The sequence below is a fragment of the Falco biarmicus genome, chromosome 8 (assembly GCF_023638135.1).
Source record: "Falco biarmicus isolate bFalBia1 chromosome 8, bFalBia1.pri, whole genome shotgun sequence".
NCBI lineage: Eukaryota > Metazoa > Chordata > Aves > Falconiformes > Falconidae > Falco > Falco biarmicus.
In genome coordinates this window covers 35,973,478-35,997,730 of record NC_079295.1, presented here as the reverse complement: position 1 = coordinate 35,997,730, position 24,253 = coordinate 35,973,478, and the positions used below count along the sequence as shown (strand labels likewise).

The window sequence follows — 24,253 nt, the reverse complement described above, 5'->3', positions numbered from 1 at the left end:
CGGTGTTTTCCAGGCTGTCAGTTTAAATCACTTTATATCATAATTATTTTTGTTTGGACCAAATGAAGAAACTTAGGATAAATAATTGGGGAAAAAAATATTTCTTGATGAAAATTCAGTATCCACTTTCTCTGAAGACAGAGCAAAACACCTGTTGTTTCACCTTCCATTGACAGCCAAAATAACTGGTTGTGGGAGACAATTAATAGCGCTGTTGATTATACATTAAAAGACATATGGGGAAAAAAGCGGGAATGCATTAAAGTTTTGAATATTCTCTTTGTATCATCAATCCCAAGCACATTCAGTTGCTTAGTTTTCTGGGGGAGAGGAGTAGGTGAGTGGGTAGGAGGTTGGTGTTGGTGTTCCTTGAAGATAGTGCCAAATTTAGCTCCAAATTTGAACTGTTTGCTATCATTTAATAACAGCTCTTCAGTTCAGGTGCATGGAGCAACCTAGGAGTACCAGTTATGGCATTAGGGCCATTTTTTTGCATTGATCTATGAAATTATATTTCATGTTTATTCCATTGATATCAGAAAAAATACATAAAAGCCGCTTTAAAGGAAAAGAGCTGCTCTTGATAGAAAGAATTTCTAGAAATCAAAAAAAAAAGAATCCTCTATATACATATGTGTAATCCTTGCCTTCGTGGTACTCAATTTCAAAGCTATCTACTTAATTCCATCAAGTATCATTTTTAATTAATCTCAGTTTTTAAAGAAAAAAGTCACGTTTTTTAAAATTAGTTAAATTCTGCAATTACATTCTATTCCTGAACTGAATATTTTAGCGTGACCTGCCAAAATTTGAAAAGGTAAATTAAATTTGCTAAAAGGAATGTAAATTCTTGAATTTGAGCTTTTGAAGAAAAAAAGCGTAAGGCCTTTGTGGCTTATTCCATTACTTAAATATTGAGGTGTGTCCTGTAAAGACAAACTGTCTCCTGGGCTTATTTTCCATATGCGCTTCCCAGCACCATGAATCGCTAGTAGCATTGCTTGTATTTACTATGAACGTCTCAGCTAGACAAGTGAAAAAAAATAAGAAATGGGTTTCGTTGGAATAACGTTACCCAGAGATCAGTTTTCATACATGGATCTGAAATGTCCTATACTTTTCAAACTCCACATTAGATTAATCTTGAAGCTGAGTATGCTACTCAGGAAGGTATGGATAATGGAATCACAGAAAGTAGAAAACTGTCACTGTGTCAATAACCTCATAATCAAAATTGCAAAGGTTTGTAGGATAATTAATTTCAAGTAAATTCTAAAGTTCCTTTCTTAATGCTTGATAAACTGCCCTGAAAGTACGAGTTCCCCTCAAGATCTGGGTTTAAAAAAAAACAAACCAAAACAAACAAAAAAGCTGTTTTTTTTATCAGGCAAGTGCTTTTAAAAATTGGTTCTCATTTGTATTATTTCAGAAGGACCCAGAACCCTGGAAATACTTGTGCTGGTTTCAATATCATTTTTAAATTTGATCGAAATCTTCTGCAAAATGTTTCCTTTCAAATCAAAGCAAATATTTTCTTTATAAATGGCTACACTGAAAATTTTTTATTGAGCTTCAGCATTGAATGTATAGGTAGTCAATGGTTTTCAACTAGCTTTTACTACTTTCAAAGAATTGGTATTTAAAAGAATTAGAACTTTCCCTGAAGAGTTTTGTCTTTTTGCAAGAAAAATTGAAACAAATGCAACTGACCAAATGTGGTATGAATAATTCATAGAAGAGTTTTCAATGCAAAGACATTTGTGTATGTGTTAAATACAAGTTGATATTACACATAAATGCCTTTGAAGATTAATCAGGTCCACATCGCCTGCCTTTATCTGCCTGCCTTAATTCTAAGAATCTTAGTTTCACTTAGAATTTCAGGATCTCATTCTTTTTTCATGGACAAGGGATTTTATTTTTAGTTCTTTGATAGAGGAAATAACTGCCTGTTAATATTACATGGGGAAGCACAGTAAGTATGTCAGAGTGAAATGCTGTCACTTTTTAAGGGAGAACAGTTCCATAAGGGAACAAATCGCTTCAAATGAGGAGGAAAAAAAAGAACGAGATGGAACAGCTGCCTGTGGTTCACAGTTTGCAAGGGGAAGGATCACTGAGTTGTAAATATTGGAAAATCAGAAAATAAACAAATTTCATGACATGCTGACACTGTGCCTTGCATAAAAATTCAGTCTTATATCTTACCTTTGTGTGATGGCATAGTGGCCTGTGACATGGTGCCAGGGCACGCTTCAGGGAGAGGCCCTGTTCTGTTGGAACAGTAGTGGTTTGGGGAAAGGTGAACGAGATTCAGCATTTCTTCTTCCTGACTGCCCAAGCCAGTGTTTTTGTATGACAGGCTTGTTGTCACACAGCTTCATGGGTCTGCCTGACTCTGGGTGCCGAGGCTTTCTCTTGTCTGTCATTTTACCCGTCATTAATAGTGGTAGCTTCTGTTCAGGCAGCCTGGGAGTATTGCTTACGGAGGGTGAGTGCCTCGGTCTCTGTGCAGAGCAGTGTGTCACACTGAGGCACACAGCTCAGTACTTTATTCAGAGGATGAGTGATAAAAAAATAAGACTCTTGCTGGGACTTCTGGTTTTCCATGTTTGTACTTCCATGCTTTTTCAAGTGTATATGCATTATATAAGACCAGGGGGCCTCAAACTTTTTAAACAGGGGGCCAGCGCGCGGATGAAGGGGCAGGCAGTCATCTGCGGCTGCTTGGTTTCCCCCCCCAACCCCTGGCGGGGTTTTGAGGACCCTGGGGGGCCATATCTGGCCCGTGGGCTGTAGTTTGAGGACCCCTGATATAGACCATCATGTGTGCTATGTATGTCTTTAACTTCGGGAAATTTACACGGCTTTATGGTGCCTGTCTCTGCTTGTTTAGATCTCTTTCATTCCTCGTCCTCAAAAAACATTTTATATGTTGGCATTTAGAAGAATTTAGGGGGGAAAAAAGAGGCATCCTTCAAAATTTTAACCTGTTTGTTCTAAGGCCTGAATTGACTGTGCTTTACCTGTGGATATATTCTAAGTCTATTATAGTCTCTGTAAATAATGGTAGAATTTGCTGTTTTCTTTCTACAATTTGCATGCAGGTAACCATACAAAGCTATTATTGATACATCTGTTAGTAGTCTAGATATTTATTTGCTCAAAGATAAGCCTGGGCTTATAATGCAGTCTGTTTTGCTAGATCTGTTCCTAACCTTCTTTTTAAAATGTCAGTTCCAGACATCTGTGGTGTTAGAAGGGAAAATATTGAAGGTTTTAAAGGCTCCTCATTCTTAACTACTTTAGAGTGAAGCAAAATAAAAAAGACAAATAATACCTTATTTGAACCAGTTAAAAACGTCCAGCCTCAAATTCTGAAAAATAACAAAAATCATAATAAAGGTATTTCACAGAGGAATTACCAGGAATATGAGGTTTACTTGTAGTTGATTTTAGAACATGGTCTCATCAGCAGTGTATGAATCTCATTTGGTTTTGATTTGTTTGATTCAACTCCTGAAGTTCATATGTTTATCCAACGTAAGTAGATTTGAAGGATTAAATTCTAGTTATCCCCTTCTTTCAAAAAGCAGGCTTCATCATTTAGGTCAAACACCCGTTGTTTCTTCTCGTGGGAACTGGGAAACACTTGACAGACAGGAGAAGAGGTCTGTGATTATGAGCCCTGTATGGGACCCTGACTGGGAGTCCCTCCCTGCGATCTGCTGCAGATCTGCAGCTAAATGAGCAAGTTCTGTTTTCTTATCTCTGGCACCATGGAATCCGTATTTTTTAAAGCTGTTACATAGTTTCCAGTGTAAATTAATGTTTAAAGACATGAATCAGCTCATCAATAATTGGTAAAACATCATATGCAGCAGACCTTGGGCTGCTTTTTGTTAGGAACATTTAAACCCAAGTTTTTATGTAACCCTAAGTGGTTAGCTTTCTGATGTTGAATAAATATCTTCTTATTTCCAGTGTACATTAGAAGAAGGTTATACTAGCTCCCTGAGGCTACAAATCCATTTTATTGGTAGCACAGCTGTAGCATAGTACGGCCTGTGAGAGAGACTGCTTTTGAGATCAATCCGTGGCTTGTTCTAATGTCACTGGGTTTTTGTGTCAGTAAAGAATTAAGAAATGCATTATTGAAATTTTGAATTGCAAAAATGATCCCTACCAGTACTGCCCAGTAAGTTTTAATGTGGCCTTTTTGTAGACAGAATTATAATTAACTCTTGTATGGTTCTGTATTTTATTATTTAACATCACATATGTGTTCCTTTCATGACATCTTATACCTGAATGTGAGTTGAACAGTGGCTGAGTGTTTCAGATAAAATGTGTTAAATGTTTTAAGTTTGGCTAAAGAGAATAGGCTATTTTATCATACTAAAAAAAAAAAAAATGGAAAATGATGCAGCTGAGAAGGCTAAGGGGCTATGTGTTCTGAAGCCAGGGTGAGAAGGGTGGCTGCCATCATATCACTAATTTGTCCTTTTTGGGTTTTTTTCCTCCCATCTCCATGAACCTGAAGAGCTAGTTAAGACTAGGACATTTGAGAAAGCATACAGTAATATTTCATTAAGTATTGGTCTGCTAAATTCACTGCTTATTTCATCAGTAGCTAGCATGCTCCAGTCTCAGTTACTGTGCTGGGGATAGGGGGCCAGGGAGCAGAGCTGTAGCAGATAGGCTGCAGTTCAGTAGGAAGATGCTCCATGGTTGCTCCAGTGGTGCTCTGTTGTGGAAAGTATAAAGCAGAATGTGGAAGCGTCCAAATGTTGACAGGCAGGTCATGAGGTGCAGCTCCCATTTTACTCCTAGCAAACAGCTGTCTACAGCAATATAAAAGGCAGTGGGAAGTGGCCGGTGGAAATGCTTTTATAGTGCTAGAATTAAATTAAGGCCTTTGTTGCTAAACTTAGGTTGATTTAAAAACACAAATGTAATTTTCAGCACTTCTAACCAGCATAACTAAGTTGTTAACCATTCTCTGACAATTTGTTGAGTTAGTCTTTCAAAGGACAGATTTTCTATGTAACATGGACAGAATAATACAAAGAGTTTCCGGTGACCAAAGATGAGGCAGTTCAAGTGGTAAACTATTCCTAGAACAGCAGCTTACCAGAAAATTGCTATAAGGACCTAAGTAAAGATTGCAACAACATTACCTCCTACTTTACCAGTAACAGGCGTTGACCTAGGTTTTGACCTCTCATGTGTGCTGTATGAAGCTCTGACCACAAAAATATATAAAATTAGAGGCTGAGAGCAGGAAAAAATTGCTGAGCACATTTGAAGTGCTTGGATGGCTATTAATACACTGCACAGAGCATGACAAATGAGTCTCTGTGTAAATCAATAATGCTTTCTATAAATGGACAAATGATTTAGTATGAATAACAAAGAAGTGTACATGGTAACCAGTGTTTGTAGCATTCTGTCAGGGGTTTTAAAGTTCACTGTCATAACTTTGTTCCTCTTGACCTTTATTGATGATACCTTCAACGCATGTTGAGCTGCTAACTTGACGTACAACCTTTAGACCTCCGTCTCCTGCCCATGGCAGGGGGGGTGGACTAGATGATCTTTAAAGGTCCCTTCCAATCCAAACTGTTCTGTGATTCTATGATCTGCTTTTTCCCTTAGCGCAAAATACATACTACTCTCTGCTTTCTTCTCTCTTCTTCCTCCCATCCTTTTCTTTTGTCTCAACTCTACAATGGTTGCGTAAGGAAGAATGTCTTTTATGTGCTTCTCTTTTATTCATGACTTCTAGTGGAAAATTTGGTGGTTTAATTCATTTCATTGTAGTTATAAAACTGTAGAGGATTGTCTGTGGAAGATTTCCTAATAGGTACATGAAATAATTCCTCACTTAATGACCCCGGTATGCCAAGTATGTCCTAATTCATAAATCATTGGAACAGGCTAGCTAGATAACAAATGTTGTTCTTTCTGTTCTCTTGACTTAAAAAATCAAGACACAGAGAGGTAAAGTTTAAACTTTTTGAAAAATATCCCTAAGGCCTTAAATCCAAATCTTATTTTCCAATGTGATTTAAGCACTTCAGTTCACTCTTTAAAGAAGCACACAGAAATGGCTTTTACAGGATGTTAAGTGGAAGTTGTCCTCTCAAGTGCCACTTAGAGAGGCAAATCTGGAGGAGACGTGGATGTTTCATGATATTCTTAGACATGAGAATGTGCCTGCCACCAAACACAGGTAAATGTTGAGCCGAGTGTAGTTAGTAGACAATCCTTAACATGTTGTAATAATCCTCTCGGAATTCGTTAAAAATGAAGAGGAGAGAATGAAGAAATCATCCTAAATGTCTGTATCAATGTGAGAATATATTTATTAAGTGTACGTTTATTGTGGCTATTTGTAGTCTGGGGCTGTTATTCAGCTGGAAGGTGTCACGATCTGTGACTTTAGTTGAGGACTGAACCCCCCAAAATGTCTTAGATTTGACACTATGAGATTTGTGGGTTATCTCGTGCTTTGACCATGTAAACCCAGGAAAAGACTGTTAGCTGGGAAGGAGCAGAGCACATTTTGGCTTGGAGCCTACTGATAATGAATACTTTTTGGGAGGCAACATTTCCTTCTGTTTTGGGGCAGAGGGTGGGGGGCTTACATTTGGTTTTTTCCTATGACACAAAAATCTAGTGTATTTTGTTGTTCATTACCAAAAAAATAAATATGACCACAGTAAGGATATATTTGAGATGCATTTTAGCTTCAGGTGAAGATGCATTTTCACAAGAATTTAAAGTTTACGTGCTTGTACTGCCTGAATGGATGCTTCCTGTGTTTTGGTGTTAATTATGACCATTTTAGAAACTTTTTTAAGAACTGTAATTAATTGGCCTGCCTTTACAGATCCAGTATATAACACATTTATAGAAACATGAAAAAGGCTAATGCTGTGCTCTGTCTCCTTGTTTCTTCTATAGCATAATGAAGAACAAATATTTGTGAACCTTCCTTGCCCCATGCATGAGTTACTTCTCTAGCCCCAAAGAAATTTTAAAGAAACATTGTGTATTGTGAAACAAATACAGTTTATTTCATTGCACCTCACTTGCATATACAGTCATGGGAAATAAATGGCAGATTATTATAGACTTCAGTAGGAAGAGAACTAGAGTTCAGTGCATCAGGTGTGTAGCCTGTCTGTTACTAGCCCTGAATGAAACTGTGCAAACAACTGCCTCACAGGAGAAAATACAGTGTTCAACATCTATCAAGGAGAGAGAAAGTTCTTAGCTGACCTAAAGATAATTTTCATCATTACTAGGGCTATGTTTTCCATCCTGAGAAAGGGATTAAAATCAGAGATCAGAGAGTCTCGTAATGACTGTGTCTTAGCAATGACATCAATACAAGGCAACCTCTGTATTTTATAAAGTAGCCTAAAGTTTTCACTTTCAGATTGGTTTTCCATAAACTCAGTCTCACAATTCAGATCAAAGTTATCTCTTATTTAAGCAATTGAAGGCTGTTCAGCATTATCCAGGTCATGACTGAAATCTTTAAAATTTCCCATGTTTGGAGTGACTCCAGATTGGAACTAGGAAGTACCCCTGTTTTGACATTTTAGGATCCTTGCATCTATAATGATCCAAAAGCAACATGTAATGTTGCATTTAGTGTTAAGTTATGCCACTTTTGGCTGGCTGAATGATACTGTGCTTGGAGGCCTGACCCCCCCAAAAAAAAGCATGCTTGCCTGTAGGTGCTGGCAGCAAGTGTTGGATGTCGCTTGTCTGCAGCACTTTGCTGGGCTGCATCACTTTTCACATTTGTGAGGCTGAGGGACAGAGATGGTTTGTTTCTATGTGTAACATAAAATATACATAATTTCCTAGAGGACTACACCTAAAACTAGAAATCACTGTAGAAATCAGGTGATATCTAAGAGAGTACTGATCTCAGTAAGCTAGGGTTTTTTCCTGTGTAGTCCCCTGCTAAGTTATATATGGGAGAAGTGAATGCATTAGGGGTCAGTACTTCTCTACCACTGCCTCTGGGTGCCTGCAAGTGTGCAGTAGCTTTCAAGCTGTGTGAAGCGTGGGCTTCTTATTGCATCTTAGCCTAGTCTTAAGTATGGCCTGAAAATAAAAATCAAAATTAAATGTAATAGTGGTTTCCTCCAAGGAGACCTACTTTGCTTAACTGGCAAAAGATGCCTAGAATATGCAACACTGGAGGTAGGCAGATCCCTCTGAGCAAAAATTGAGCAGTCTTAACAATAACATCAAAACCCAGTGGTTCCTGTTAAAGAAATAAAGGTTTGGATTAGGAGGCAGGGTTTTGAGACCACAAGTGCTATTACAAATTTTCCAAATGAATACTTTTGGGAGAATGAGGATTATTATCAAGTATTCAGTTGCAATATAGAGTGATTTAGTATATCAAGTACTGGTTTTCCCATGTTGTGGGAACTGGCACAGGATCTTAAGCAAAGTCAGTCAAGTGTTCCCTTCTAGTCCAGTCCTTATTACAAAGATGCCAAATAAATAAGCATGATTTGCTCAGCAGTCAAGAAGCAGTCAGTGTAAGCTTGACTTCTGTGCATTACGCCCTTTCACTACACTTCCAAAGCCAGTGGTGTGAAAAAGGGTTTTATTATACGGATGTTTCCACTGTGGCTTGATAAGAGGGGAAATGTAGCATGTATTTATAATGCTGTCGAGTTCAGATTTCCTAATTTTGGTAGCCTATTTGTAAAGGAATAGCTCACTGAAATCAGAGATTCAGCTAACAGATCCAAGAAGATTTAGCTTCCATTTTACAGCCTTACAGCATTCAAAAAAAAAAAAAAAAAAAAAAAAAAGAGTAAGAGAAATATGGAGAGCTCTCTGAGTATTTTGTATAGAACAAGTATATGTTGTAGTTCTTTTAGACATCTCTATATGGGAGCAGTCTGCCCAAACTGTCTTAGGATAAAATCATACAATATATTTTTATGTTAGTGAAAATGAAATTTAAAAAAATTGAACTAATAGGTCTACCAACATGCATGAGTTACAAGCTGTGCAGGCTAATCCTTTAATGATGGCTTTAAAACAGTAAGAAGAAAATACTTTGGATGACATTTTAGGGTGATACTCATAGAGAAAACATCTGAAAATCTTTAACTCAGAAATACATTTTTATGTAGCAATCATCTCTTTATTTTTATCATTCAATCTGCAAGAATGTGTCTGTAGAAGCAAACTGATAACTGTACATGATAGCCTCTTCAGTAAGGAGGACTATTTACCCTCCAGCCTCTGATTTCTTACTGCTGCTTTCGGTTTTGCAGCTTCTGCTTCTACTTCGCTACTTACTTCTGCGTCTGTACTATTTGCTTCCTCATCTCACAGTGCTCTCTGCAGGATCACCCATAGACTTTATAGCCATATGTTGAATCCATTGGTAAATGACATTGTGAAAATATGATGCAGAGCAGTTTCCCACCTTTGCTGGCTTTGATTGTACCCTCAAGATAAAGCACTGATTCCGTACAGTTATTTAGACTTGTAAATAGGTAAACTCTATATACTCTTGTTTCTTACCACCTTTTACTCTTTACTCTCTTTCAGTGTGGGATGTTATTACATATGTTTACTTTTTCTTCCTAATCTTATTTTTAGGATTTAGCTGAATTTGAAATTGTTAATGAATCAAATTATTGGACTTGGGGATTTTAATTTTGTTGAATCATTGACTTTTCTTAACAAGGAAGGGGAAAGTGTGCATCTTTCCAAACAGTACATTACATTAATTTTTTCTCTAAAATTACAGATGATAACTATATTTATGACCCTTGTTGTTTTGTATAACCGCAATTCTTTTGAAACAACATTTGTTTAACTTTTATAGGTTAACAGAAGGTTAAAGTGAAGCAAGTATTGTAAATTGTGTAACAGTTGTAATTATGTGAATGCATTGATTTTGGTGTTATGGTTACATGATGTGAGGTGATGCATGGAAGGCAGAGAGGTTTCTAGAGCCAGTTTTAACTCACAGATTTTTATACATTGGTTTTGTTTCTTAGGCTTTAACAGAAAGCTACTTGAAACTTGCTCTGATGCAACTCCATACAGCACACTTTAGAGATTTTCCTTTTCCAATACTGTAAGAATTCCTAAAGTCAAGTCATAATATATGGGAAAATACATTGATTTACTGTAATTTCCGTACCAAATTGTGCCATTCTGAAGTTTCTGCTATGCAAAAATATGAGTGTCATGGAAATTAAAGATAGATGAAAGGCACTACTATACAGGAAGCTATCATATTTAAACTGAAATATGTGAGAGAAAAAAATTCTGACTTTAAGATTGCATTTAGGTGTAGTAAAAAACCTCTCTCACTCTTGAAATAATAGGAATTGTTTTTTAAGTAAAGGCTAATAAATTTATCTGATTCAGTTAAAGGGTGTAATTCACCAATTCGCTGTAGTATGACCAGTGCACCTGGAGATACTTACTGCAGAAACCAGGCTTATGAAGAACTGCCACAGTTAAAAGTTTACATAAGATTGCCTTTTGTTTCCTTTTGATAGTAGCTGCCTCTGCTTCTTAAGTGGCTTTCTCAGATAGCGAGTGCACTCTAATCAGAAAAGGAGGAGGAAGAAAAAAATGTACCAGTATCTTTTATAATGTTTCATTGCCAATTCTATTGCACCTGACAAAATGAGCTTGTGGACATATGTGGAATATCTGCTTTGATATTGTTTTAAGCTTTAATGCATGGTGTCAATAATCTCATAAATGAATGTCGCTTCTGTTTTTACTCAAAATGCCAACTTGTAGCAAAGTAAATTGTATGGTGCTTTTTATTCTGGATCTTGAAGAAGTACACAAAGTAAGCACCCTGAGAATTTTTATGAATTGTCATGTAGTACAAGCTACCCTTTGATTTATTTACATATTTATTTATTTATTCTATTTTACTGTAGGCAGAGAATTCAGCGCTGGCTCTGGAAAATGAAAATCAGAGAGAACAGTATGAAAGATGTCTTGATGAGGTAAGGTAGATAAAAAGGTTGTTCTTACCTGGTACTATAATTAAATAACAGGAATGAATCTCTCCCACTCTCCAAGGTTGACATTGTTCTGCAATTTCCTAGTATTACCTCATTCTAATTAATTCCAAGAACATGTGTTTGGCAGTCATAGATACTGTTCTCCATGACCTCTGCTGTAAATCCTGTTTTGACCACACCTCTTCACCAAAAAGTTGATATCCCTGTGACCAGTATTTGGAACTGGTTTGCTTTGATTAGGAGAAGATGATGATAATTTACCTATTAGGTGTTGTGTACTCCTCCTTTTCTGTAGAGTGGAACACAGTTCACAGTGGCTTCTTCCATCAAAAGTCCCCCAGCTTTCCTATGCAATGTATTCCATAACCAGAGAATTTAGTCTCTCAGCTCCTCCTTAGGGTCACATACACAGCTTTTTTTGTGGGTGTTTTTTCTAGCTGTTGGCTCACTTCTACTACATAGCTCAGCTGCTGATCAGACCTGCTAGTTACAGCTACAATATAATTCACCCATCAGTTACTGTCTGAGCACTCGAGCAATGCTTACCTTTCCAGAAATGTCTAGTATCTCCTACTGAATGCAATTTTCTCCATATTTATACTGATGCTTACTTGTTCCTCCCATTTATCCTGAAATAAATCTCTTCAGCATACACAAGAACTGAAAATAGTTTAGACATTTAGTAGCTTGAAGAGTTGCTTAGTAGTAATCATTTACCCATTCCATAATAAGAATGTGCAGTAGCATAAGAAGTTACCTAGCAAGTAAACAAACCAAAGCAAAAACTACACCAGCTTCTAAGCTGTTCCTTTGAGAAAAACGTGCATGAGTGTGCAAACCACACATACCAGGTGGCAATTCATGTCTTCATACCAGCTTTTATAATTTTTTATCACCAATTGCTGAAGTGTTACGGGCATGAGTAATACAGCTCTGGTACAAGAAGCCTCTGGTTTAGTGCAGATTTTCATCAGCAAATCCACACTTATGCCCCTACAGCATATTTTTATCAGGGACCTTAAGTAAAAGGCTTGCAGATACACTTTCCCACTAGGTTATGCTCTGCCTTTTCTGTGGCAGGGATACCAGCAGAGCCTTGGTCTGCATTGGCCTGAGTCACTGCATTCAGTGCACACTTGAATTATATTTGGATATCTTGGTGATAAGGATTAAATTATCATATAATTACTAACTTCAGTTTACAGAGCTTATCTTAAAATTATTTTCTGATTGTCTAGGACAAAATCGGCCTACATAATTATTTCTGGAAATTAGTAAAGCACTGTAACTGTCTATTCCAGCAAAATACTCCATACAGATTATAAGGATAGAAGGTATCTTTTTATTGTGTTTGCAGTAAAGTGATGGATTTCTGATTCAAGGTTGTGTTTTTTACAGGCTGTTGCAGTTTAAAGAGCAAATAATTATATCAAACTATGCTCTGAACTTTATTATCTTCAACATTACATTGGCTGTTGTCAGTTCTTCTGTATTATCACAGCTGTATGCACCTTCTCCCACAGTGTCAAGTTTTTCAGGAGAAAGTGCTTCTCATCATCTGTGCTTTTGTGCTTCCCTGCTTTATTTTTTGTTTGCTTATCTTCTTCCTTCTTTGTCTTCTGTTTTGTGTGTTATGACCTCTCTTGTCCTTCCCCATGGCTTGGTAACACTTTTTTCTCCTCCTTCCCCTTTCAGCCCCCACAATACTTTGGCAGCGGCACTGTAACCAGCATTGTTTTAGCTGACACAAACTTGGACTTAATCCTTTCTGATCGCTGAGGTGGAGTTGTTGTTGCCAGTGACTCAGACAACAAAACCATGTTTAGTAATTGCAAGTTTTGCAGGAGTCCCAAGTTAGCACCCACTTGAGTACATTCCTTTGGTGGAGCTTCACAAAAAATCGCACTTTCTCACCCTATTGCATTATAGTTAGTAACAATGAACAGAATAGGAGATGAGACATAAATGTAATTAGTGAATAACCCAATTAATGATTGTGAGAACCTTCATTTCCAACCAGTCTTCTGAAGATGTGTTGTGTGTGACAAAGTCCTTTTCAAACAGGGATTCTTACGAGAGTTCTTGAGCAAATAAAATGCTCTCCGTAAATATTTTTATGGGGAGAAAAAAACCCAAAGTCTTCTCTTTAATTTTTTTTTTTCCTTTAAGACTTCAAGTCTGTTCATAACTCATCTTACACCAACCCTGCTTCTTGAGGTGAAAATCTCTTGAGACCTTTCCTAGTTTAGCCTTCAGGACTTCATCAGTTTTTAGGAGCAGATGTATCCACTACAGCTATGTATCTGTCTGTGCTGCAGCTCCATTTTGCCTCCCAGGAGACCTGATGGGTTTAAAGGGAGGAACACAAATGTTTCTGAGAACACAAGACTGTGATCATACCCAAGCCTGAACCAGCTAAGCCTGTCATCAAAGAATTTGAGTGCCTACTACAGTCATTATTTTAATTTTGCCTCTGCGGTCCAAGTAGTTATGAGTGTATGGAACTTCTCCTGGGCTGATACACGAGGAACGCTTACCTCCAAAGCTAATACCTAGCCATTCTGGCTAGTCACATGTTTGGGATGCTTGACAGGCCCTTGAGGTAACGAAGGTTGGGAATATCTTTTGTTAACTATTGGAAGAATGCTGCCATCTTTCACTCATCATTCAGCATCCTCACATTGCAGCTTCTCTCCGCTGGGCACAGGGAAACTGCTCAGGGCACTCAAACATCATTTAATCTGGCCACCCTACCAATAGTGTCTCTGCATGGTCCCTCAGGCCTCTACAGCAGTGTAAGGACACTTGCTATGCATAGTTTGTTTTCTGCTGAGGTGTTGGTGGCCATTAAGCTGATAGGAAGGAAATAAAAAGAACCAGCATTCTTTTTCTGTCTGTGTGTGACAAAAAGATAACGAGAGCTGAGTTTTGAAGATGAACAGATCTGCCATTATTTTCTCTCTTTTTGGTTTTTTTAATCAATTATTTTACTTAATTATTTTCATTCATATATGACCCACATTTAATATTGTATGAATGCTTGCACCTATGACTTAAAAATGCATGCTCTTTAATCATTTTCATGGTAAAATCCAATGAAACTCAAATGTTCATAGAGATGAAATCTGAAAAGAATAGGGGTCAAGCTGAGTCCTTTATAAATTTTGATAAATATTCACTGATTTTTAAAGTAATTGTTCATCTCTGAAGTGTACCTGTGAACAACTTTAGAACAGTATTTGGAAGAAGGTGTCGCTGAAATGTTCCAGTACTTGATAAATAAGAAATTTAATTTCAGAAATACTCCATATATGTATCTTTCTGTCTCCGAAAAATTTAAAGCAAAAACCAGGATTGTCTTCTAGTACCCTTGGGGTTTGAGGTTAACGTGCTTAATCTTAGTTTCCCGTCCTAGAATTCAGCTGTCAGTTTATTGGTAAGTGGTAATGTCATGTTTATTCACATCACTGTGCCAAATGAGATTTCTGTCAAGCTTCACCATACTTACATACGGGATACAGCTCAGAGTAGATTATATATTTGATGGTGTTTTAAGAATTAATCAAAAATAAAAACTTACCTTAAAAAGGCATTCTATTTTTAAGGTTTGAATAAAATACAAGACTTTTCATTTTAGTACACTTCCAATATCTTTGTGCATATGAAATCATAAGGTAAAGGCAGCTGTGTAAAACCTCAATACTTGTAAAAGGTATAATAGATGTTACGCTAGGGTCTCTTTTCTTTGATTCATTCTTTTATACCTTTTCTGTTAAGACCAACATGTATATGTAAACATAATTGTGTAAGGAAAAATTGAAGCTGGAATTTTTATCTCTTTTATTGCAATCCACAAAAGGGAACCTCACTTAAACATGTTGGCTATTAAGTTCAAAGGAAAGGCAGGCAGTGTGAAGGCAAGCAGTGTCATCTTCTACGTAATAGCAGACTAAGGAACTGGCCATTTCTGTTAAGTTCCTTTCACCTTGATTAACTGCATGAATCACAAGTCAAGTCATTTTACAGCCTGCTTTTTACTGGGATTGAGCCACAATTCTGCCTTATATTACTGGGAATTTCTCATATTCTGCATTTTAGAAGTCAGTCCCTCTGTCTTCAACAGTCTGTTTCCTCAGCGTTTGGTCGCTCTGACTGTCAGTTTTGTAGGTCTGGCTTATGTTGTTCATTCATATCCATGGTGCCTCATCATACCTGTAAGTAAAAATGAAGTACATCTGCTAGCTTAGCAGTTTATTTCCATCTGGACATTAGTGCTGCCGTAGGAGTGGAATGGCAACCTCATTTGAAATGCAGAAATTTGGATTTGATTGCACTTATTGGCTGTTAAATTAATTGTAGTAACTGCAGAACATATGACTGAAGGCTCCTACCTCTGTTCCTGCTGAAAACCAAGAATACAGACCTGAAAATCTTTGAGGGGTAATAGCAACAGTTTTCCAAGTTGCTATATACTAGGATAAAATAACCACATTTTGTAAAGAAACTAGTTAAATATCTGTCTTAATGAGATCTGTGGGAACTATGGATCACTGGCAGATACTTTCATTTAGATACCTAACTTCATACACTGAACACTGGTAAACTTGTTGCATATTCATCAGCAAATTCAGTTTTTTCCCATTTGGAAGCTTATGCCATTTACACTCCTCTGTGCAATATATAAAGCTATAGGAGTAATTTTCTAAGCTGTTCTGTTGGGAGTGTCTAGTACAAACTTCAAATAACCTTCTACTTCCTCCTTGGTAAAGTAACCCCACGTCAGAAATTTAAAAAAATAATGTACTGTATGGTTTGCTCAGTTTTCAGGTAGAGCAAACATGTTAAAAGTACGTGCCAGAAGGAACACTGTCAGTTGTAGATCCTGAAAGCCTATAGGGCAAGGCACATAGTTTTTCAAAACTGTAACATATTTACTTCTTTTGGTTATTGCTGTTCTAATATTAGTCTGTGTCTTCTGTTAAATCATGTATAGAGCTATTTTATGGGGCTGTTGTTCCACAGGCTGCCTTAAGTTAGGGACCAGTTTAGAGGAAAGAATTGATACTAGGCAATTTTATGAGAGTATGAATCAAATGTAACTTTTGGATCTAACAGAATTGAATTATTTACAGAAATGAATTAGCTTCAACTCTTCCCTCACAACTCAGTTCACATCAATGGTGTCGGCTTTTTTCTTTAATTCACCAAGAGTAAGAAGAATCATTGCAGATTTGGTGATGTCTGCATATGCTTTACTGTAATTTCTGAAATCCAAAACCAAACCAGAATTCATGAGTACTCTTTCCTTTTGCACAATGAGATCTCTAGTTGCTTTGTCTAAATTCAAGAGCAAAAATATAGGCAAACACATAGTGTGATAACATATGCATATACAGTTTTAAATTACATTAGAAACATAACATACAAGTTAGACATCATCAACAGAAAATCTTATCTCAGTCCCTCTTTCTATCCCTTCTTTTTCCCCTACCCTGCCACTATGCCTGCTGGTAAGTATAAATTAGAAAGGATGTATAAAATAAGTAACTTCAAAAATTCCCAGTTGAATATATAGTTCTACTAATCAATTGTGTGTAATCTCATTCAAGTCAATTATGCTGTGTGGTGTGAATGCCTTCCAACCACATTCTGATGACAGTAGGTACTTTAATTTTCTGTGGCAGTTTATGGTTTCTGTCATGGTAGATGTACCATTTTGTCAATATTGAATCAAGAAACAATTAAACTTCATGAAAACATTCAGGACTCCATCCTTGGCTGGTAAAAATCAGCTCTAGTGAACGCAGTCAATCCGTGCTGATGCACACCAAGTCCAAAGAAGAGGCGACAGAAGTTAATCAGATGTCCGTCATGTCATACTGCAATTGACATGCTTATTTATGATGAGGACTAGTACAAAAGCAATTAACGTGCATTTCATGTATTCTTACTGGTATTATCTAAAAAAATACTAGTAAATAATGAAAATATTAGAATTGCTGATAGTTGTAGATGGGAAGTGAACTGTAAAGCTGTGAAAGAAGGTATTGCTATGCTTAAACACACATGATGACATACCTTAACTCTTTTATTTATTTATTTCAGGTAGCTAATCAGGTTGTTCAGGCTCTACTTACTCAAAAGGTAAGTTGTGGTTTGGGTATTGTGGTGTAACTTAAAGCATGCAGATGTTCATTGTTCATTTGATATATATACTTGTGTAGTATAAGGTTTTTTGGACTGTTCACACATTTAATTACCAAGGCTGCCACACGTCAGGCCCAAAGTCAAATTTCTTGTAATCCAAGTGAATAAAAATCCATAAGACTACATCTTTTAAGACTTGGTCATATATGACCTATATCCAATTTTTATTGTTTACCTATACTGAGACAATAGCACACAAAAATCTTTCGTCCATATGGTGATTTTTCCATTCCCTGTCCATCCCCTGGGATACTCCCACAGTCCAGTCCTGTGGAGTATAAAACAGATAAATTACAGTGCATATCAATAGCTGGCACGCTCACTCACATTCAATGGAAGAAGAGACCTCCTGGTGTGGGCTTGTGCTGCTTCCCTGAGTAGAAGAGAAGGCTCCATGCATAGAATGGGGATTCAGCTACTCTGTTGTTGGGGACCAGGAATAGAGAACATGTATTTTGTCTTTAAAAGCTTTGTGATGTCCTCCTGCTCCATTCTCCTGGGTAAGCAAGGGAAGTACTTCACAGGCAAAATTCATGTGGAGTGACTGCAAACCTGGCAGAATGAGAAGATTCATTATGGCTTGTGTAAAGGTCTGTTCTGGATCAAGTAATGTTTGACGTTTCCATTCATGCTCCAAATGGTTGGATATGAACTATGGTTGTTTCAGACAGAACCTAGTGGGAGGAGTAAAATTAAAAATTATCTTGCTAAAATGAAGAAGTAATCTGGGAAAAAAGTAAGATGAAATTAAACAGGAAGCAAAACAAGGTAATACAAATAAGCAGAAATAATCAGCTGCCCAGAGAGGGCAGGGAATAACTGGTAGGACAATTTTACAAAAAAAGTTGTCTTTGAGTTGAACATGGTTCCGTGATTTCATTTGGTTGGGGTTGGGGGGGGGTGGTTTTTTCAAGCAAAACATGAAGATCTGTAATAATAAGCTATGAACCTTTCAATATTCATGAAATGATCCTTTGTGAGATCTAGACCACTTGATGAATGTGGCATTATTAAAATGCTTTGGATCATTTAGCTTTAAAAAGACTAGTCTGAAAGAGACATAAATACAGTCTTTTAGTGCAGATAGTGCTAAGAAGAATATAAACTGTTTTGTCTACGCTGAATGACAGGACAAGAAATAATGTTCTTAAAATGCAGCAAGAAACACCAAGTTAAGATAATGAGAAACCTCTGCCACATGCCCAAAAGCTTTCTAGATGCAAATGTAGTGAAGTACTGAAATAGATTTTGGTGACAGGCTCCAAAGCCTCCATAATGGACATCATTCAGAACAGCAGAACATCATTCAGAGTGCCCCCCACAAAGGGGATGAGCAGGACCAAGGGTGACAGCAGGGCACACAGGGTGCTGAGCACCAAGTGTCAAGGCCAGGCCTGGAGGCAGTGATAAGGGTCAGCCTCAGTCCTATGTTTGCTGGGCCAGTCCGTGAGGAGGAGGCAGGTCTGAGCAAAGCCAAGCCAGGGTGTCAGGAGGCTGCTCAGGACCAAGGAGGTAGGAGGCTGGGTGCAGGTGTAGCTGCAGAGTGCCTGCTGCACAGCTCAGGTGTGAACAAGATGACCTTGAACTCCGCCAGCTAAACTCCTAGAAGTGGGGAATGTGCCCTGACAGCAGGATAGACGAACATCTGCACCCATAACCATCTGCACCTAAGTGAATGTAAGTAAATAGGTGCAGAAGGTTGCATTTGGCCACCTGCATGCATATCAGGGAGAAGGCTGGATACCCTTTTCAGCTCCTTACTGGGCAGATTTTTGGTGAATCAATTTTATGACATTCTGGATGGATTAAAAGATACGCAGGGAGGTGTTCTGACTCCATTAAGTCTGCTCTTGGGTATCCTGCTTGGAAGACAAGAGATGTCCTGGTGACCTGTAGGTGAGTGATGCAAGACTCTGGAGGGTGCGGTTGCCCCTTATATAGATAACACATTCCTGTGGCCCAAGCTAATATCAGAAATCCAGAAGTATAATAACATTCCCTGAATCTCTTCATCTGACAGCTGCAGCCACCAAACAGCCATGCAGCTCTTACCACAGGGTAGGGTTGAAAGTGTCATTGTTCAGTCCCATGTTTTTTTGATGCACTACAAAGCCTTTTACTCTAGAAGAGGGATGTTGCTTTACAGCGATTGGAAGTGCTGTAGCTTGGAGGTGATTTGTGCAAACCACAACATAAGAGGAAGCTTGTGCTGTTGCTAGCTGTGCTGTATTACTCTTCCTGTACTCTGTATACATGTGCTGTGTATCATCAGAGGACTGCAGTCTGCAGAGCTATTCCTGTAACACATTTTAGAAACATTAACTGTTTTAAAAAAAAAATCCCCAATCTGTGTTTCTGTACAGCTTAAATGGAAATGGAGGCATTTTCTTGTATTAATATACACAAAAACCTCATCTATATTTTGTAATATAAAACTATATGTGATTAAATATTTAGCAGAGGGTTAATCTCAATATATTAATATCTAGTTGGGAATACTATGGTTGTTTCCTAAATGAAGAGAGGAGTTTCCCGAGTCCCTTTGCAAAGGCGTCAGACATTTTGACGACTACATACTTGCTCAGTAATGAATCCTCCCAAACCCATAGGAATCAAGGAGTTCATATGGATACAATAAAAACAGATTTGAATACATTTAATGAAGTGATTTACTTAGTATCGATGGGATTTAACAGCTGCTTACCTATTATTGAGTAATAACAGCTAATTTAATATCCATAGAGAAAGAGAATACTCTTCTAAATGCTAATGAATATTAACTGTTACAGTGCTCCTGACACCACTCATATAAGTCCTTTTATAAGAAAAGACAGGCACACAATAGCATACAATGAAGAGGAAATTGGACTCCTCACACCAGTCCCAAATAGGTAGATATCAGAATCCAAATAGTAACTAGTAAACAGATAAATCTACTGTCATGCAGCTAAGCAGTAAGACAGAGCCAGTCATGCCACAGTGAGATAACACACCTCTGGGGCATAGTGAGACATGAAGAAAAGCTGAGAGCTTTCAGAAAATGGAGGAGAGTGATTTTGTACGGTAACGTAGATTGCTTAGGCTTTGCTGTGAATTTGAAATTGTCCCTTAAGGACTAATTTTTGTTTAAATTAAGTACATGCTGTAATGTAACAAATAAAGCACTGTGTACTCACCAGTATGTGGAAAGACTGTGATTCCACCGAGAGTTTCTAGTGACACAAATTGAGTGAGCAAAGCTTGAGTGATTTATCAAATGTCACTGAAACCTTGAAATGGAATTACAATCTTAAAGGTGCACTTTTCAAGTATATAATTTGTTACAATACATATAGAATTTCTCTAATATGAGAGGCTTTTTTTTACTGTGACTATGGAGAAACTATATGAAATTGAGATTTGTTCTGAGTTAGCCACACAGCAAAATTTCACAATTCTATGTAGCAAAATTATATGGATTTTCTACCACTTACTAATAGAAAATTTTACTTCTGGGAAATTTAAGAAGTCAGAAAAACAACAAAATTATCTGAGTCAAACCTGTATGCTTTGATACTGGTAGCATCCTTTCTTTATCCTCCTACCCAAAGACTTCTCATATCACGTGAGATGATAGGAGTGCTGGGAACTGTATTATTTTTTTTCCCCCGTATAAGTCCTGGATCAGCAGTTTGAAATTTGAGTTACAGCACTTAATGAAATTATTTTGTGATGCTGTGTATCTGCTCTTTGCATATTACCCTCCTCCACAAGACAGTATTCAGGAGAATACTTTTTACTCTTGAGTTCTACATGAAAATTATTTCTTCTTCATTTTCGTCAATGAAATAAAAAAATAAAATAATTAAATGTTAGAAGAAGTATCTTCAGGGGAAGAGCAGCATACTTCTGGAACCTCTAGTGAGGGCACTGAATCCCATTTTGGAAAAGAGTAAGTCTCATACTGAAGGGAAATTTAAGAATAGAGAGGTGCTCGAATATTACTGTAGCAAGACTATAGGAATACCTTAGATATTTCAGAGATTACTATATTAATAGCTGGTCATTTTGCCCGCAGGAGAGGGTTTACATGCTTCAGACATTTGGTAGTTGTATTAATTGGTAATTTTAGGACTTCAGCTTTCTAAACTCAGACTTTATTTTACCAGAATACTGCTACCCTTATGTGCCTCATTTCTCCTCAGGGCTATGTGTGGCATTACCATTGGCACGGTTTATAGCATCTGGGTGGGTAATCTACTACTTTATATTTCCCTTTTTACAGAAAGTCTAAAGTTTGAAACATAAATCTTACTGTTTTAAAACTGATAAGATTTTGAGCAGAGACATTGCTAAGATTTAAATTTTTTCCACATTTTTTTCCTTTCTGTGCACTTAGTAGCATTGAAATGCTAAACACTGTTATAACAGCTAAGGCTCTGTTTTAAATTCTGTGATTATTAGTGAAGGGCAGATAATGATGGACTTAGATGTCTGTGGTTTCCTAATAGAGTGTGCCTTGTGCAAGACCAGAGATAAAATGTCTCACTTATAGAAATCAAAGCTTTAGGGGTTTTCAAAACACCGAACTCAAGAGTTTTGGGGAGTCATGTTGGAAGATTCTAGCAATTTTAATGGAAGAGCCACTTGACAGCCACATAAAAAAAATACTAAGAAACTATCAAGAGAAAATAACTGCATTCTTCCAGTGGTATTATATAATCTAATACTTACTATATGCATAAAAAGCTGATTACAGTTCTCTGAAAGTCTCAAGATGAGCTTATTTTATTGTGTATTTACCTCTTATAACCTCAGTGCTGGTTACAGCAGAGACTAGACCAACTGTAGGCAAGAATTTCAGCTACATTTGACTACAGTTTCTTCCTCTGAGTTGTCTTCTCCTAAAGCCAGGTCATCATATTGATAGTGGTATTGAAGGGATGCCATGTGGGCATCCAAAGGCCTCTTGATCCACCTTCATATGGTGGAAAGTAGTATCTGCTGGGCATACCACAGTGCAGCAACTGTCCTAAATTTAAAGGAATATGGGAAAGTATTTTGGAGATTTAATTTTTAAAAAAAAATGAAGCTAAATATGGCTGCAGCTTATTATTTTAGTATGTAGTCTTTATTAGGAGACTGCTCTTCCTAATTGATGAAGCTCTGCCTCAGAATGGACACAATAATTTCAGCACAAATTATGCTGAAAGGCTGTCAGATTCTGCTCTCTCTCCAAAATCCTTTTTCTGATAGAATCTTTATTCCTTCAAGTGGCCAGGAAAAGCTGGTCTTACATTGTAGATAGATAGATGGAAATTTGCTGTATCTGAAGGCCATTAATGGCTTGTTCATGATGAACCTGACTTGACTAACAGACCTGCGTCTTCAGCAGTGATGTCCTTTGCCTTAAGATACAGAGGTTTTACACTCCACCTCTGCTTCTAATGGCCTGCTTTAAGGCTTTTTGGTACCTTGTGTTGGAAATCTCAGCCAGGATCATAGTACCACATGGGTAATGTGGGGCACCAACATCTTACTATGGCCTAGCCCACATCTGTGGCAAGTTACAGTGGGGAAGGTACAGACCATACACAATATGCCAGCCAGCAATGCTGACTTGATTATTCCAGAAAAAGCAAGGAGGTGATCAGACTTCAGAGGAGTACCTTGAAGGCACAGTACCACTTTGAACTTCTTCCTAGTTTGGTATAGCTTATGCTTATTACAATATTCATATCTTAATTGCTGCTTTCAGCTTTGCGTCAACTGGAAAATGAAACACATTGCTAGCAAAGTCACTTTATTATACTGACAGAAAACTCCAAAAGGAAGTGTCAGGTAACTACTGTTTCTCGATACAATAATTTTTTTGATGTTATCATGTGATGATCAAACAACCAGAGAAAATGAAGGAGCACATTTTTCTGATTTGTACTATTTTAAAAGTGGTATATGCATTTCTTCTTAGTATGTGACTTTACTTAGAGCTTTTTAAGTGCTTTGGTTACCTGCTTTCTAATCTTCCTATTTTCCCTTGTGCTACAGGATCTGAGGGAGGAATGTATAAAGCTGAAAATGAGAGTTTTTGATTTGGAACAACAGAATCGAACATTAAGTGTGCTTTTCCAGCAAAAAGTCAAACCAGCTTCTGACCTTCTTCTTCAGGTAGGAAATGGCCTTTGCAGGAAGCAAGCTATGAGCTTTATATTTCTTACAATTTAAAACTGTTTTTCTTCTTTTAAAGGTTATGTCAATAAGGGGGAAATTATGTTGATAGATTTAATATATTAGAATACCCATTACCTATTATCTGATACCATTGAAACTGAAAATGTATGCCTATGAGCTATGGACACATTATGTGCAGATGTGGAGAGAGGAACACACCTGCAGAGTAACTTACTTTTTTAGGCGCTTCTTCACTATGATAAATGGAATTATATGGGTTCATTATCCCTCTGCAGGGGAGAAGCTTGGATTCCTTAACATTCTGCTTGATGGTGAACAGTGTAATTTCCTATGAGAAGACAGCCCATTTATTTAACTTTTGCCATATGTGTTACAAGGACTTAAGTACCCCTTCACAGGCACAGAGTGATCTTTTTTCCGCAGTGTTCTATGGGAGGATATAGCTGAGAAACCAATTGACCCATCTCCTGCTACTTTGTCGTTCCAGAATAATAAGAGATCTTTCAGTATCCCTTTTCATTTGGCAAAGTCCATTGTTGTGAATGAATCCATTGCTTTGTCATCCTTTTTTAGAAGTAGAATTGCTTTTCAGAAGTTCCAACAAATTGACCATGAGCTAGGAGAACAGTAAATGAGGACTAATTAAAACTTTGCAGGTTCCTAACAATAGGGCAAATTCTGGTTTTAGCAATATAGGTTATTTCTTATTAGAGAAAAATTCATTCATTTTGGAGGAGAATTTTGGGTCATGTCAGCTAGGTAAGTGATATTAAATGTGTATCTTATTTAAATCCTCTGATGCTGTGCATCTGTATTGCAAAGTA

General features: G+C 37.3%; 1 protein-coding gene across 10 annotated transcripts in view; it reads left to right on the top strand.

The window, feature by feature from the left end:
- The window catches only part of NCKAP5 (NCK associated protein 5), a 245,345-nt gene that overhangs the window by 135,025 nt on the left and 86,067 nt on the right, over positions 1-24,253 (top strand). For all 10 annotated transcript variants that reach the window (XR_008823499.1, XR_008823500.1, XM_056349061.1 and 7 more), the window contains 3 exons: positions 10,965-11,033; positions 17,157-17,195; positions 23,286-23,405. Coding sequence is in view for 8 of the 10 variants with exons in the window: in XM_056349061.1 (XP_056205036.1) it covers positions 10,965-11,033; positions 17,157-17,195; positions 23,286-23,405 (228 nt within the window). In the remaining 2 variants the exon portion in view is untranslated. The remainder of the gene's footprint in view (positions 1-10,964; positions 11,034-17,156; positions 17,196-23,285; positions 23,406-24,253) is intronic.